General features: G+C 41.4%; 1 protein-coding gene across 1 annotated transcript in view; it reads right to left on the bottom strand.

Annotated features, from left to right (window-relative positions):
* The window catches only part of CDH20 (cadherin 20), a 97,864-nt gene that overhangs the window by 37,936 nt on the left and 44,044 nt on the right, over positions 1 to 15,884 (bottom strand). The window contains exons 4-7 of the mRNA XM_034995865.1: positions 7,980 to 8,274; positions 7,340 to 7,459; positions 4,745 to 4,912; positions 593 to 780 (exon numbers count right to left, since the gene is read on the bottom strand). Coding sequence (XP_034851756.1) covers positions 593 to 780; positions 4,745 to 4,912; positions 7,340 to 7,459; positions 7,980 to 8,274 — 771 coding nt within the window. The remainder of the gene's footprint in view (positions 1 to 592; positions 781 to 4,744; positions 4,913 to 7,339; positions 7,460 to 7,979; positions 8,275 to 15,884) is intronic.

Below are 15,884 nucleotides of genomic sequence, written 5' to 3' on the forward strand. Positions count from 1 at the left end.
TCCATATGTGCTTTATGCTACAGAAAAACTTGATAGCTTACATTCAGAAAACTTGGTAATTTATGAAGCAAAGGAGTTGCAAGTGATAATACCACTCAGCAGCTATGTTTGACAAAGCTTTTCCAAGTCTAATTAGCATCTATGAGATCTTTTAGTAGCAATTAAAAAATCTCTGTGTGTTATTTATTGATTCATAAATAATATCATAGCTTGGTTTATTGTTATTTATGGTACAATAATAGTAAAAAATGAACATTATTCAACTGAAAATATTGATCAACTCATTAACATCATTAGTGAATTAAGCTACAATAATTTTTTTTAGTGGTTAAGTAGTGAGCTAGGAGAAAGGAAGTATTTATAATATATTTTTATCATGACATGGTACCCTCTCTGTAAAATGATCACACAGCCAGTGTTTACATGTAAGCAAAAGGAGTAAGAGGTTTGTTTTTTTTTTTTTTAAGAAGTGGAAAGAATGTTTATCAAAGGATTTGAAGCAATATGTATTAATAGCCCAACAGCCCTTACTAACATCTCATATATATTCAAAGCCTCCATTAACATGATTTGGAAAGAGGAGTTGGATTACCTTCTTCACAGTTATGATGCCAACTTGGAAATTGGGATCTGTGTTAATGTCAAAGGCATCTGCACCATCTCCATCCACAATGGTGTATTTCATCTCTGCATTGATTCCTTCGTCCAAGTCCTTGGCAAACACTCTGCCCACAGTGGAGCTAACTGGAGCTGATTCCAGCACACTCATCTGATAATGTTCTGTGAAGAAAGGTCAGAACATGCATTCTTGTAATCTGTTGCTATAAAAAATGCCTTGGCAGTATAATCATATCATATCAGGCATGCTGGAAAAGATGTCTTTCTCTTGCTTGGTTCAAGAATTAAAACTTGAGTTTTACAGAAGAAAAACTGAGATCCAAAGAGGCTGAGCCGACAGTAGGTCGTCTTAGCTTATACTGGATGTTTGATAAGGAGGGGCCAAAATAGCTTGACCTAATCCTAAGAATACGACAGAATAAAAACAAAAATATTTCTTATCTCAGTGAATCCACCTTCAGAGTGGAAGGAATTACCTTGCTTTCCAATCTTTCAGTCCCTCCTCATGAACTATCTCCCCAAATGTTAATTCCTTCTGAGAAAGAAAAAAACATTGTGATTGCAAAGTACATATTTATTCTGTTCAAACTTGAAATGCCCACATTTTCCTTTGTGGCCAAGCCAGTGTATGGAGTTTCCATCTCTGTGGCCACCTGCCCAAATTGAACGGCCATCAGTGATCTGTAAAGGAGGAATAGCCACAGAGAACAAGCTCCCGCCAGCTCCATGTGTCCATCAATGTGTCCTTGCACTTGGTTCTGCCCAGTGGAAATCTCTGTTGTTTCTTGTTCTCTTGTTCCAGAATAGAATATGCCAAAAGTTCTCACAAATGTAACAATCTCAGGGTTGGTAATGTTCTCCTTCTCAGCTTCACAATTAAATTTAGGTCCTTTTCATCTCCACAGAGTTGTGTCTTCGCTCACTTACCTTCTCTGGGGCCCAACTTTTTGACATTCTTCATTATTTTGTCAGTCAAAATGTGACTGACTAAATAGCAAAGAAAATCACACAATCACATTTTCAATATGTTCATGGTCTCTTTTATTCTAATATGTATTGTAAGCTACAGGGAAGCCTGGGATGTGAGGGCTTGATTTGGGGAGGTTGACAGCACCCAACCAGCTCACAGCACCCTCCCTTGCACAGGAGGAGAAGAAATAATGCCTGTTCTTTGCAAATACGAGCCAGGAAATTGCTAATGTCTGTAGTCAGCTGGCAGGCACTTGGATTTCATGATCTCTTTCCATTCTCTTCCAAAATTGTTGATGGATTAGACTTTGCTATTGCAGAACTTTTAGGAAAAATAAACAAGTATTTTTCCCACACCAGGAAAGCTTTGTGTTCTGTGTTTAAAAAAGCATATACATAAAATTTCTACATGTGATGCATTATATTAGAAATAAATAGCCTGAGATCTTGATATTCCATTAAATTTGGTTCAGTTAAAGGTAACTAAGCTTGTTCAATATAAAATAGTAGGAGTGTCATTTTGCCAACATCCCATGATCAGTTATGGTAAGATTTATAACAAGGAAGGAAAATTGAATTTTTAAAATGAGTAATTAGAAGATTAGTAAGGCAGAGAGTTTATCCAAGGCAGGTTTATGGAATAGTGAGATCATTTAAACTTTGTTTTAGCAGACAGATGGGGAGATATTTAATGGTGAGATAAAGGCAATTTTTTAAAAGTCCAAAAATAATTACGGTTTTAGAGGAAGCAGAGATGATGCACAAAGAATACTTGCAGGCAGATTACTTTTATACATTTACATTTCATCTTCTCTGCAACACAGTCCTTGCTTCTGCTCTATGCTAGATTCCCCATTATCTTGAAAAAGTGGTAACTCGAAATGTTTGCTTTAGAATGGGTGTTAAGATGTTGGTTTGTGGGGCAGGACTAAAACTTACCTGGTTATCATTGTGTTGTGTTATGCTGTTGTAAAGTTGTCATGTTTGGGGTGATTTGACTTTCCTGCAGTTTGTCTAAATCCACATACTTACGAGCTCTGTAATAACTTGCTGCTTTTGCTCTTTCTGTCTTCATCAGAGATACTGTCGAGTGTCAAATTTAAAAAGCCGAATAGGGTAGTTCAAGGATATAGTCTATAATGTATGCAATGTGAGCCATTCATGAAGTGATAAAGATAGAACCCACACAAAGTAAGAAGCCAGTCCATATGGCATTTCACAAACTGTTCCATGATGCACTGTATTGTAGAACTGAACAGCTTAGTAGACTACTTGGTTGCACCACTTGTGAAATACTTACCTAGTATTCTGCCTTTTTGTTTGATGAAATATCATGGGGTCTTTGTGTATACCAGTTGTATGAGAATATTTGAATTCCCTTCCTGTCTTTACGTAGATAAAAGAGATGACTCACTTGGTCTGGCTGACTCAGAAATTAGCTGTTCAGCTGATAATCTGGTTTGACTCTGTGTTTAGTTTCTTTTCTTTTTCTTTTTTTTTTTAACCTGATTTTCCTGGTCAGGTCTTTCACGTGGAATTGTGTCTGCTATTCTCATTTCTCCAACTGCTCCTTGTAGGCATCTGATTCTCAAATTCACTTCTCCATTCCTGGCTCCATCCCACAGGTATAGCTCTGTATTTCCACCTTCCTTAAGGACATTCAGTCAGATTGTCCTGCTGTCACTTCATATTCAAATGTGAATTTGTCTTCCTCCTTCCCTGCCACTGGTTCCATTATGCATCCTCTATTTCTATCAGTACTACAATTCTATCCCTGTCACCCAGACTTAAAACATCATAGTCATCTTTGACTCCACCCTCTGTTGTGGTTCCTTCAGCCAAGAAATCAGGAGGCAGAAATCTATGTTTTCTTATTTGTCCCACTGCACTCTTTCTGCTGTTTCCTTAAGTGCTTATCAGTTCAAATCCCAACCATTCTAAAAGCCTCCCTGATGGATTCCCCAGCTTCTAGTCTCCACTCCTGCCAATGCATCCTGTACATGGCTATCAGATTAGCTTTCCTTTAGGTTTCTGTCTTGCTCAGAAACTTTTCAGTGACTTCCTTTAGAAATAGAACACATTTAAAATATAGAAATATTTAGAAATATAACACATTTAAAACACTAAAGAGCAGGTCTCCATTTTTAGGGGGTCTTTGAACATAAAAATCACATTTGCTACTTTATTTCCAGGTCTTTATACTGTAGATACATATTTTTCCCTTACATTATATTTTCCCTTACATTCATGTTCTATGCGAATGAGCTCTAGGAGAGCAGAGATTTTGTTTTGTACACTGCTCTATATGCCATACCTAGATGGTGCCCGAAACAAATATTTTTTAAATGAATGAGAGGCTTCCCCCTTCTGGAATGTTTTTCTTTCTTCCTATTTAAATATTTTATATTTTTTAGTCCCCTGTGAAAGTATCATCCTTCGATGAAGCCTTCATTCATCTTAGTTTATTGTGAAAGTTTCATTCTGTACTAAAGTGGTAGAGCAAATGCTACTTCTTGGTTAACTTTTGATGAGTGTGGAATATGTACTCCCCAGCTGGATTTTAAGCTTCACAGGGACAGGGACTGGGTTTCAAGAATCTTGTATCCCTCACGCCCAGTGCCATTAGAAAGCAGGTGGTTGGTACTCTTGTGAATTGACTGGTTAAGGTAGTCAGATGGGCCACTATGTGTTTACCTTCAGTTTGGCTTATTTTCTATGTGTGCGTTCTCAACAGGGCAGTATTTTATCCTAGGGGGCAAACATCAGTTTGGGGAAGGGAGAGATAGGAACATAAATCTTAGATGCTACAATGGTTTGTGGCTCTCTAAAGTTCAACCGTACCCAATAAAATCTTATTCCTTAGTATTTAATTTTATGGGGTGGGGTGCAGGGCGTGGAGATCAAGGGGAAAAAAAAAAGTCTACAAGAGCTCCAGAGAGAGGTGATAATGAAGGAAGTGAGAAACACTGGCTCAGTGCTATGGGATGTTGGGACCCAGAAGGAAAATGGTGATGTGAGAATTGCATGATAAATGTAGGAAGGGAACCCATGAATAATTGAACTTAAAGAGGAACCCAGGCCTGCCTTTTTCTTTGTCTTCTGTAATAGGTGCATTCCTCTGGCTGGAGAGCTATACTCTCATTGGTTAGGTACTCACTCTGGGGAAAGCGGGGTGGGTTATCATTGACATCCGAGAGGGTGATGTTGACTGTTGTGGTCCCAGCTAATCCTCCAAGCTGCCCTCCCATGTCCTTGGCTTGGATAATCACTTCATAGTATTCTTTGGCTTCTCGGTCCATGTTCATGAGTGCTGTCCTAATTACACCTGCAGGATAGAAAAGACTTTTTTAAGAACAAATCCACCAATTCAGTGTTTAAGATCAGCTTCTAGGTTTCTCCCTTGTGCATTGCTAATATCTAGAGTCGAGATGCAAATCATTTATATTTTATTAAACTTGAGGTCAGAATTCTAGCTTCAAAACAGTACTGTGCTTAAACAAATGGTGTGAGTAAACACTATTCCAGCAGGAAGAGCTGAGGGCCCATTTCCTTTGGCGACATTACCGAGAGAGAACAGGAGGTGGCAGCAGTGGTTCCCCAACAGAGTTTGGGACTCGCAGTCCAGGCCAATTTCAAGGGTCTCTGTTGTACCAAAGAAAACTGGGGCTTCGGGTCCCGGAGAACAAAACCTCGTATGTCTGCAAATCTATGATTTTAGATAATTCTCTTTCAGCCCGCTCTTTCTTTAGCCCCTAGGGCCCTTGTAGCGTGAATGACTTTTCTTGAGGCAGCTCACTCCTAGGCTGCTTGTCCCTGCCTCCTCAATACCTGTAAGCAGGGTTGCAATTCTGATTTGATTTTCCTTTTGTTATATATTCTTTCAGTTTTGTTACGTTCTGCTTACCTCTGTGCTTCACTGATTTCCGTGAGCTGGAACATGAAAGATGCTCTGTTGAGTTGTTCATTTTTAACATGCATAAGGGCTGAACTCCCCCAGACAGTAAGTAGCAGTATCACAGTGTGATGATACAGTTTCATTTGAGAAGAGGCGTCTAAGTCAAAAGCCAGTGAACTGCGCTGTGTTGATCCTGCCAAGGATGTGCTGTAATGTTTTATCCCCCTTTTAGCCCTGCTACGTAGAAAAGTTGGCTTCTCTACACTCTAGGCAAAGATTAAAGGCTTATTTACTGCAAGTTTACAGCATGACCCTTGGCTAAATAGACCTTTTGCATGCAAAGAGAAGAGACTGGGAACCACAAACCTGTCTCCAGTTTACTCCTACAGTGTATATATTGCATTATAGTAATAACATTCTAAAGTGAAATATGCAGCATTTTCCTTTTTTAAATGCACAGCAATAACTATCTTTTCATGTATTTTTGACCTTAACACTAAAGATGCCCCCTGGGAGCTGTCAAAATAATGTAAGGTTCCTCTTAGGATATAAAGGACACATTACCCTCTTCCTGTCTGTATTTGTCTTCCCTGTGGGCATCCCCCCCCCCCCCCTTTCCCTCCCCTCCCCCTCTGTAGAATTGTTGAAGTTACTGTTTTATAGAAGTCCCTCACTGCAACCTTTTTTCTTTACTCCTAATAATTTACACTCCCTCACTTTCTGATTTTATGATATAATTTTCTGAATGCCTGGTTCCCCTTAGGACTTTTGGAAAAAAAAATTCTATCAGGTTGCTAATAGAAATGTATTTTTTCTCTTTCAAATGGAGAGGTGACTTTGAGTGTTAACCATTTACTTTACCTCTGTGGCTGTAAGTTTCTTTACTCAAGTTCCTTGTTAATTACCCTTAGGTCTTCAATTTTCCTGTATGGAAATGGGAGTAACAGTCCTCCCGTGTATTTCACAGGTTCACAAGAATAATGGGAGGCTCAAATATGGTAATGTCTGTGAAAGTATTTTAAAAGGAAGAAAGCTTGGCACAAGTGCAGGATAATCATGATAAAACATAAATTCTGTAGTCAAAGCTCTCAGGTAAAACTGAAAGAAGCAAAAAAACACAACCAAACTTCTTTCGATTTGTCCTTTTTTGCCACATTCCTTTTTACCCATCCAGTTCTTTATGCTTTCCTCCCTGTGAGAGCTTCCCACTCAGCACCTGCTTTTTGGGGGGGGGCACATCCCATGCTGTGAACTCTTTACCCCCTCAACAAAATCTGTGTGTCCCAGCATCCATTTATTCTGGCCGTGTTCTCTATTTAGTACAGGGTGGTTCAATGGGAAGAACATCAGACCAAAAGTCAGGGGACACATCTACAAATAGAAGCACTTTATTAGGCCTCAATTCCCAATTTCCTTATTTGTTAAGTGACCGGTAATGGACTGGATGATTCCCTTAAGGCTCTTCATAGTTTCAAACAAAATCAATGATCTTAGTTCTCTAGTGAGCGAGCCCAGGTTAATGTGTCAATCCTCTCAGGTCTTCTTGGAGTGATAAAAGACAATCCCTGGGAATAAATTCAACTGTAGGAGTTATTGAAGGCTGGTGAGGATGTCCCTTTGTGTAGGCAGGCCTTTTGGCCTCTCCAGTCAGACTCTGGGCAATGTCTAGACATAGTGCTGCTCTTACCCACCAGGGCAGTGCTGGTTTGCTGTCTTAATCCTAACACCTGTAACAGTCTTCTTTCGTTAATACAGTCCCTAGAGAGTCCTTGAAAAGGAGAGTTGGGTTTGTCATAAGTACCAGTTTTGAATTAGTAGGGCATAAAGCAACCACCTCTGACGATGTGCATCACATACCTGTTTTGGAGTCCACAGAAAAATATGGCTGTCCCTGGAGAATGCTGTATACTACCCGGGCACTGTTGCCGTAGGTCGGATCATCAGCATCTGTGGCTGTCACCTGGATGACAGAGGTCCCTGAGGAAGAGAGATGGTGGAAACCTGTTCAAGTTGAATTGGTAACGGCTTGGAAGCAATGCTGAATAGGCAGTCGTAATGCATTTGCAATTGTTATGTTTGGGAGAACCCCTTTTGAGGTCAAGCTTCCATAGCTCCTAACTTGTGCCTCTCTAGTGAGACAGGAGTTATTTGTGTTTTAAATTCTTAGTAACCAGTGAGAACAACACAGCCTTTGGGTTCTTCATTGCTCTTTTATAATACCAAAATGCTTCTCCCTTATGAATCATTTATCTATCTGTCTATCCTCTATCTTTTAAGAATCAGAACTGAATAACAATGCTAAGCTTATTATTACTATTATTTTTTACTATGGCTGATTTCATTGTCTAGTTTCCTGCCTAGGGACTTGGTTGTCATTTTCGGTCCAGGTTTATAATTTGTGAGCTGTCCTGCACATTCTCTCTTTCTTTGCATATAGAGAGGAGGACCTTCTGTAGAAGAACTGCTGTCTGTGACAATCAGTGACTCTCCACCTTACCCACTGGTGACATTTCTGGCACAGTGGCGACATAAGGTCCATCCAGGAACTTGGGCTCATTGTCATTGATGTCTTGGATTTTGATGATGAACTCTGACTCTGGCTCCATTGGTCTGCCGGTCCGCCTGTCTAGGGCTTGAGCCCTTAAAGTGTACTGGGCCCTTTCCTCTCGATCAAGCCTCTGAATGGCATGGATGTCTCCCGTGGTGTCGTCAATGGTAAACACGACACCTGCACCTTCTCCTGAGAGGATGTATTTGATGGATCCATCTCCCCTGTCCATGTCTGAATGAAGCTAGGAAAAAAAACAAACCCGGAAATCTCATGGATATGAACAGGTGTGGGAAATAAATTGATTTTCACTTTGGTCCAAACTTAAGACCTTCTTTCAAATAGGAAGAATTTTTTTTCACTCAAACGTTTTAAAATGTTGGTCTACAAAGAATTAATATATATTGAACATGATTGTATCAAAGACCAAATATAGATTGATGAATAAGTAAAATTTTTTCACATCACATTCAGTATCCTGAACTTACTACTGTATTTTTAGGTGCCTTTCCCTGAGAAGTATAGAAAACAGGAGTTCTGGGAAGTATAGGCCCCCACCCAACATGAGAATAGGAGCAAGTCTAATAAGGAGGAACCTAGCATTTCCACTTAAGAAAAAAAAATGGACAAACCTAACCTTTTAAAATAAGTATTTGACATAAACTGAGTTTTAGAGTTTCAAAAACCTTGTGATGATTCAAGTTGCCTGAAAAACTGATGAACTGATGAATAAATAGGCTATGGCCACTGTCCTGGAAACTGTAAATGACCTCCAGGGACTCCTGCAACTCTCTGATTCTGTGGTCCCAATTCAGTAATTTCGTTCAGTAGGACTATGTATGCGTGCCTCTGTTTCGGGTGTCAGAATGGATTTCACGGCCAGTTGTTGGTATTTGCATCAGTGTATCTCTCTTTGGTGGGACCAGTTCCTGGGCTTGTAATTGAATCACTCAAATCTATATGTGGATGGCTGAGTTAGGGGCATGCTTTTATCTGCCCATCCAACTATGTTATCTCCTGGATTACTTTGTAATGAATGATAAGCACTCTCAAAAGGAGTCCAGGGCACTATTTTCATATTACGCCTGGAAATACATTTTTGCATCTCTAATTACAGATAATGTTTTATGGCAGGAATCCTGAAATTTTGTGTTATCATATAAGTAACAGTCTCTCTCTAAAGTGGGTTTTAGCATTTTGCATAGTTCAGAGATTTAGTTTATAAAATGGGCAACCAGTGTTAGCCTTAGACTAGTGGGGGCAGACGTATCTGGCCTAAAACATGATGTCAGTTGTAAGTCGAGGGCCTTTGACAAAGATTTGAACATTTATTACTCTCAAATTTTTAATATTATAAATGTGGAGAACACCATTAATACTTTGGAAGGTTGTTGGGATCATTAGAAATTAATGTATGTAAAGCACCGAGCACAGCGTCTTTCCCATAATAGGAATGCTATAAATGGGGCTGATTATGATGATGATAATAATGACGGTGATATGCATAGAGAAAAGGGTATTAACATGCCCAGCTCTTCTCTGCTCGCTTCAAGCTTTCGGGAATGTAGCAGAGACTATACAAACAACCTGTTGGCTTTTTTATTATGCATAGTCTAACGGGGAAAGTGCTGCCTGAAGTGTTGCTAGGACAGTGTTACTCTGAGGATTAAATGGCAGAGACACCAAGAGGACACCTGAAAATGTATTCACAACATCCTCAGACAAGGATGGATTTGGAGGTTGTGGCTGGCTTTGAGTTGATCTCAGATTGACTCATGGCCAAATCATGCAGGCAGCGATTTTGCCGCCTAAAGGAATTCAGCTGTGTTGTACCTAGAGAGGGGAAATAAGAGAATACCACGGACCAAAAAAATTGCTAGTGGATTTTTTTTTCTACTTAAAGAATTCTATTTAGAATACGAAATTCTCACATTTCCTCATTCCATATACAGTATTATTATTTTTTGCGATCCGAATCTTTTATTTATGCAGTTAAAAAAACCAGAGGTGCCCAACTCTTACTGTGTAGAATAGAAAGCCATTTTATTGGGACCCAGTCATAAAGAAATGAAAATCCATTCCATCTGGAACTGTTTCCAGGCAAAGGAATGGGATTGGGAGGAGGAGGAGAGGAATCTCAGGATTTTTTTTTCTTTTTAAGATTTATTGATTTATTTGAGAGAGAGAGGTAGTGTGTGCACAGTGCAGAGGGGGGACAGAGGGAGAGAATCTCAAGCTGACTCCTCGCTGAGCTTGGAGCCAGCAGGACTTGATCTCACGACCCATGAGATCACAACCTGAGCCAAAGCCAAGTCAGACACTCAACCAACTGAGCCACCCAGGGTGCCCTAGGGTTTTTTTAATATAAAAAAAAATGCTGTGTATTTATATATGTAAGACATGTAATCCTAAGGCATGTGGCATAGAACTTTTACTTATAATGAAATAGGTTCATTTAGGGCATGGCAGATTATTTAGGGGGAAGAAAACAGAATAGAAGCTGACATAAAGTACCCAGGACTGTTTTGAGGTGTTCTATTTATTATCTAAAAAGTTTTGTCCTGTGGTCCTTAAAAAAACTAAGCGTACTTGCTGTTATCACAGGCCAAACTTAAGTGAGTATTGTGCCTATGGAGAGTGCTTAATAAGTAATAGAAGGCTCAAATTGTTGCTGCTGCAGAGGTCCTGGTTCCTTAGGAGCCATTCAGCTGACTGATGTTAGTAGAGTGTGGGCTGAACATCAGATCTGTTATCTTTTGTTTTTGTCTGTATTGGGAGAAGAATTTGAGAAATTCTCTGGATGGTAAGTTCCTTGAAGGCAGGAACCATGTGGCTTTCATCTTCATGTGGATTTTCACATGTAGCAAATGCTCAATAAAATTGTATGGGATGAGTGACATAGGGTATAGGATTAGGGTTAAAGCTTTTTGTGAAGTGTTACCTTTGTTTAAAAAGAGCTAGCAAGCATCTTTCAGATAGCTTCTGTGTGTGTGTGTGTTTGTGAGCTCGTGTGTAAGAAGGAGAGAAGGGAGGGAGGAGGGGGCGAGAGGACATCCACAGAGAAGCATGATGAGCCTTTTATGAACAGGGACAAATGGGGACCAGCTATGACAGGGACCAGAATCTGCTTACACAGAACTGTTTCCTGAGGAATATAATTGTATCATTTCAGGGTCCAGTCAGGGAACAAAACCTAAACCAGTTATTTTAGCAGAGCAAATTTAATATGGAGAATTGGAAAGGCAAAAAGGGAACACTGAAGTTTTGGAGGGTTAGAAACTCCAGGAAACAGCTAGTGTCCCTCAGGCTGGGGGCAGAAGGCAGCAGTTGGGGCTCCTGGAATCTAGATGTTTGGAGGAGGCTGGGCCTGAGGCCTCCGAAGAGGGAGTGCTGTCGCCTGGGGCTGCGGCTTCAGGAGCTTGGAGGAGGTGCCCCCAGCACCCACTTCTCTCAGACTTCAGACCCAGATTTCTGAGAAGGGGCTGCCATCCAGTTGTGCTGATCCTTCTGTGGGGGTGTGATGAGGCTGGTGCTGGGAGTGTGGGGAAGATCCAGGACCTGGAACCACCTGTTGGCTAGGTAATAGGAACAAGTCCCTTCTCCCTCCTCCTGCCTCTAGTTCTCTCTCTAGTACACTCTGCTGTCTGAACCCAACGGGGAGCTGGTCGGAAAAGGAGAAACTGGCTCGCAGAGTCCTAGCCCTAACTGACATCACTACGGGGAGTATGGGAGGGTGAATACAGAGCTGAGAGACTCTAGCTTAATAACCAGCATGGTAATGTGCATTTAATATTAGGGTTTACCAGCAGTAGAATACACATTTGGTTACGACAATTGCAAATGCGAGGCATTGATAACTTTCCCTTAAGTCACTCAGCAAATTGGCAGTGTAATAAAATGTTTTATAATTTATCCATATTTAATTCAGCTCATGTTGACTGAGTACCAGCTCTTCAGAGGAAGGGAAGGAGCTTCTGGAATGGAGCTGGCAGCACATGGTTATGTACATCTTGGGAAAACATTCTTCCTCCCAAAATCTAAACAGAGTAAGATAAGTGGATATCCTACTTATCCTAATAATGCTTTAGTTTATAAGATCTTCAGCCAAAGGAGTAGTGAAAGATGGAAAGTCCAGGTAGTTTATGAAAAATCTTAGTTGATTTAATATTTTAAAAACAAGGGTGATTTTCACTCTTTTTGTCATCTTTCATAGTGCCTTGTACAATTCCAGGAGCACAGTAGTGCTTATACTTTGTGGTTAGACAGCTTCTGTGTAGCTGTTAACCTCAGCATGCCTTGGAACCACTGCTTCGTGCCCAAGCACAAGCTCTCTGCATCCCACTCTTTGCATATGTCAATATAATCTAGCTTTAACTCGACACTGCCTTGTCCCTGGAAAGCCCAGTGTGGATTTTATAAGGCCATACCAATTACAGCTGATAATTGTTGCCATACGCCTCTGATATAAGCAAATACTCAGGCAGGCTCTCTAAAAAGACATCTTCCAGAGCTCAAGGTGACAAGCTAAATGCCCCTGGGAGAGAGGGAATGAAAGGTGGATGAATTCTCTTTCAAAACAAAGTAAGGGGGGGAAAGTGCCTGGGTAAGTGAATATATAACGTGGAGTAACACCCCACTTCACTGGCTGCTCAGTGTTGGCTGGATGAGATGGCTGTCGAGATGCCCAGGGTGTTCTGTGTCCTGGGTTGGGGTGCTTAGGAAAGAGTGGGCTCTGATCATGAGTACTGGAGAGAGGGTGCTAGACAGCTAAGTTCCCAACGTCGGGAAGCAGTTGGGCTTGGTTGGATTCCTGGTGCCCTAACACCCTTGACTCTTCACTGTATTTTTCAGGGCCAAGTCTCAGGGCAATGGAAAGGGAAGCCTGTGGCTGCAGTGTCAGATTTTCTGTTACCTTCTTTGTAACTTGGGGCAATAAGCGTAGCCTCTCCGAGCCGTGTTCCACAGGCTAATTATCTGAAAGTGGTGAGTCACACTTACCTCACAGCACCGTTGTGATGATTAAATGATCTGCTCTTTGTGACTGTGACTGCCACATAGTCCTGTGGTAGCCCAGTAAAATGTTAGATACCTTCGCCTTTCTGTAGGGTCGTATGTCCAGCCTTGTGCTGGGTACTCAGTGTTGGCGAAGTGTAGGGAAGGCTAAGGATGGAATCTCAGCTTCTACCCCTGGGAGAAGTGAAGAGGGCTCTAGATTGTACAAGTACACAAAGCCATTACTGAATACAAATAAAATGTATTTTCTTAAACTTATTTTAGCAGTAGCCATGTATGTCTAGTTGGAAGAAAGATTTTACAAATAACGAGTAGCTAGAAGTCTGTGGAACTCTGAGCAGATAGAAGATGTGTTCATGATGGAAATGGCTTTTAAGCTAAGGCCCTGAGCAACTGGAATGTGATTGAACAGAGAGGTGGTGACAGTGTGTCCTGGTCAGGGCAGTAGCATGAGTACATGTCTGTGGTGGGGACAAACGTGGTATGTGTATCAGGGCCAGTGAGGACACCAGCATGACTGGGATCAGGACTAGATTTGTGAAATCGTAGGGGAGGGCTGGATAAGGGAGGAAGACTCATGTTCTGCAAGTCCTTGAACTGAGCCAAGAGCTCTGATAAGCATTGGAGCTCCCACGCCTTCTTAATCAGAGGAGTGACGTGATGGAAAGTGTGCTTTGAGGAGATGAATGTCCTGAGTCCTAGGGAGTGGGGACGATTCTCTACCGGGAGATGGGCAGTGGCTGCTTAGTTAATCTAATCATGAAGAGCAGAGGGACCACGGTAATGACAGAGCCTGGAGGGGATGAGGTGAATCTGAGAGAAACTGGCAAGGAGATATTGACAGGATGTGGTGACTGGTTGTACATGAGGGAGGGAGAGAAGGAAAGGAAGAAGTCAAAGCGAAGTCACAGATTTTGAGACTAGGAGATTTGTGGCTGCATTAGGTTACACACATTACTGAGCTGCTGAGTTCCCACAGCAAAATCCCTATCTACCACTATTACTCCCACTATCACTACTATGCTTACAGAGTAATGATCATTAAGATCTTACTCTTGGACCAAGTCCTGTGCTAAGCACTTTACATATGTTAGCTTATTTAATCCTTATGACACCAGGAAGTATTAAATATCTTTTTAAAGCACCTTCTATGTGACAGGTACTGTGTTAGGCCTTGGGGATAAAATGGGAGCTTATAGTCTAGTCCAAGGCTTCAGACAGTACTCATGTAAATAAACAAATGAATTAGATATTGTAGGTTGTGATGAGAGCTCTGAAAGAAATAATGGCCGTGAGAGAGTCTAACAGAGGGGCCTACCTTAGGGAATGGTCAAGGAAGACCTTGATTCAAAATGAGCCCTGAAGAGTGAGGAGAGGCCAACCACAAAAGAAGCCAGAGGAAGAATATTTTATTTTGGGGGAAAAATCAGGCAAAGCTTGGCAAGTTGTAGGAAGTGCCAGAAGGCTATGTCCCTGGAACACGAGACGAAGGGAAAGAAAGTGTGGCTTGCGATGTGGTGGGAGGACAGGGGGGAGCCTGGGTCAGAGAGGAATGGTGTTGGGAGCTGTGGGGAGGAGTCTGGGTGATTCAAAGTACAGTGGGAGGACATTGATGTAAGCAGAGTGACATGGTCTGATGCTCATGTGTGGAGAATGGATTGGAAGAAAGTGTGGGTAGAAGTGTGGAAACTGGTTGGGAGTCCAGGTGTTTGCCCAGGTGAGAGATATCAGTGGAAATGGAGGTGGGAAAAATGAAGGATTTGGGATGTATTTTGGCAGAGGACTGACAATTTGCAGGTGGAGAGAATGTGGGGGCAAGAGAAAGGGAAGAATGACCACCTTGTATCTGGTTTTAGAAAGTGAGTGATGGCAGTGCTAAAAGACTGGGGGCAGACCTGGTTTGGGAGAAAAACCAAGAATTCCCTACCAGATATGCTACATTTGGGACGGCTTTGAGTCATAAATGTGGAGCTGTCACATATGCGTTAGGGTTTATGAGTCTGAAGCCCAGACAAGTGGCCTGAGCCAGAGATGGAGGCTTTGGTTTAGAGGTGGTGTTTAAAACCATGGGGATGGCAAATCCATCCAGAGAATGAATGTGGGTAGAGAAGAGGCCCAGGGCAAAGTTGACAAGCTGGACCTCTAATGGATGGGGTCATGTGGAGGGAGATGGCCAGCAAAGGGGCTGAGAAGGAAGGAGGGAAAGACGGGATTGTGAAGGTCATGAGGCAGAGAGAAGAAAGTGAGTCAAGAAGGAGGGACTGGTCAGCAGCATCTGAGGTGGTCGGTTCCATAAAATGAAACATCAAATTTGGTAGTAGGGAGGTCCTTGGGAGCACTGAAAACACGACTTTAATGCAGGGGACAGAAGTCAGATCTGAATTCAGAAGTGGGTAGGAGTTGAGGAAAGAGCTTATGCAGACAACTCTTTGAGAAGTTGTAGTTCTCTTGTTATTCCCATTTGATGTTTGAGGAGACAAGGCTAATGCGGCTTCAGTGCCCTGTCCAGAGTCGTTCTGGAAGCAATTGGCAAAGCTGGGTTTTGAACCCATGTGTGTTTGACTCTGAAACCCACATTCTTAACCTCTGTGCTAAATAAGCGTTTAAGTTATCATTTGAATGAGTTATTTATTTTCTAATTAGGTCCTTGTTTCCCATTTTCTCTCACTTGGTTGCTTTCACAAAATGGTCTCTGATTAACATCCAAATAAAGTAAACACCGGAGAAAGCCTGGATTAAAAATGAAATGATGATAGATAAATCAAGGGAATTCGAGTGTAAAGTTTATAAATATATTCATTGATTGTCTCGAACTATTCTAAAGCACATGCTAGGATCTTC

Source organism: Mirounga leonina, unplaced genomic scaffold (assembly GCF_011800145.1).
Source record: "Mirounga leonina isolate KUSES-001 unplaced genomic scaffold, KU_Mleo_1.0 Mir_93, whole genome shotgun sequence".
In the NCBI taxonomy this organism is placed as follows: Eukaryota; Metazoa; Chordata; class Mammalia; order Carnivora; family Phocidae; genus Mirounga; species Mirounga leonina.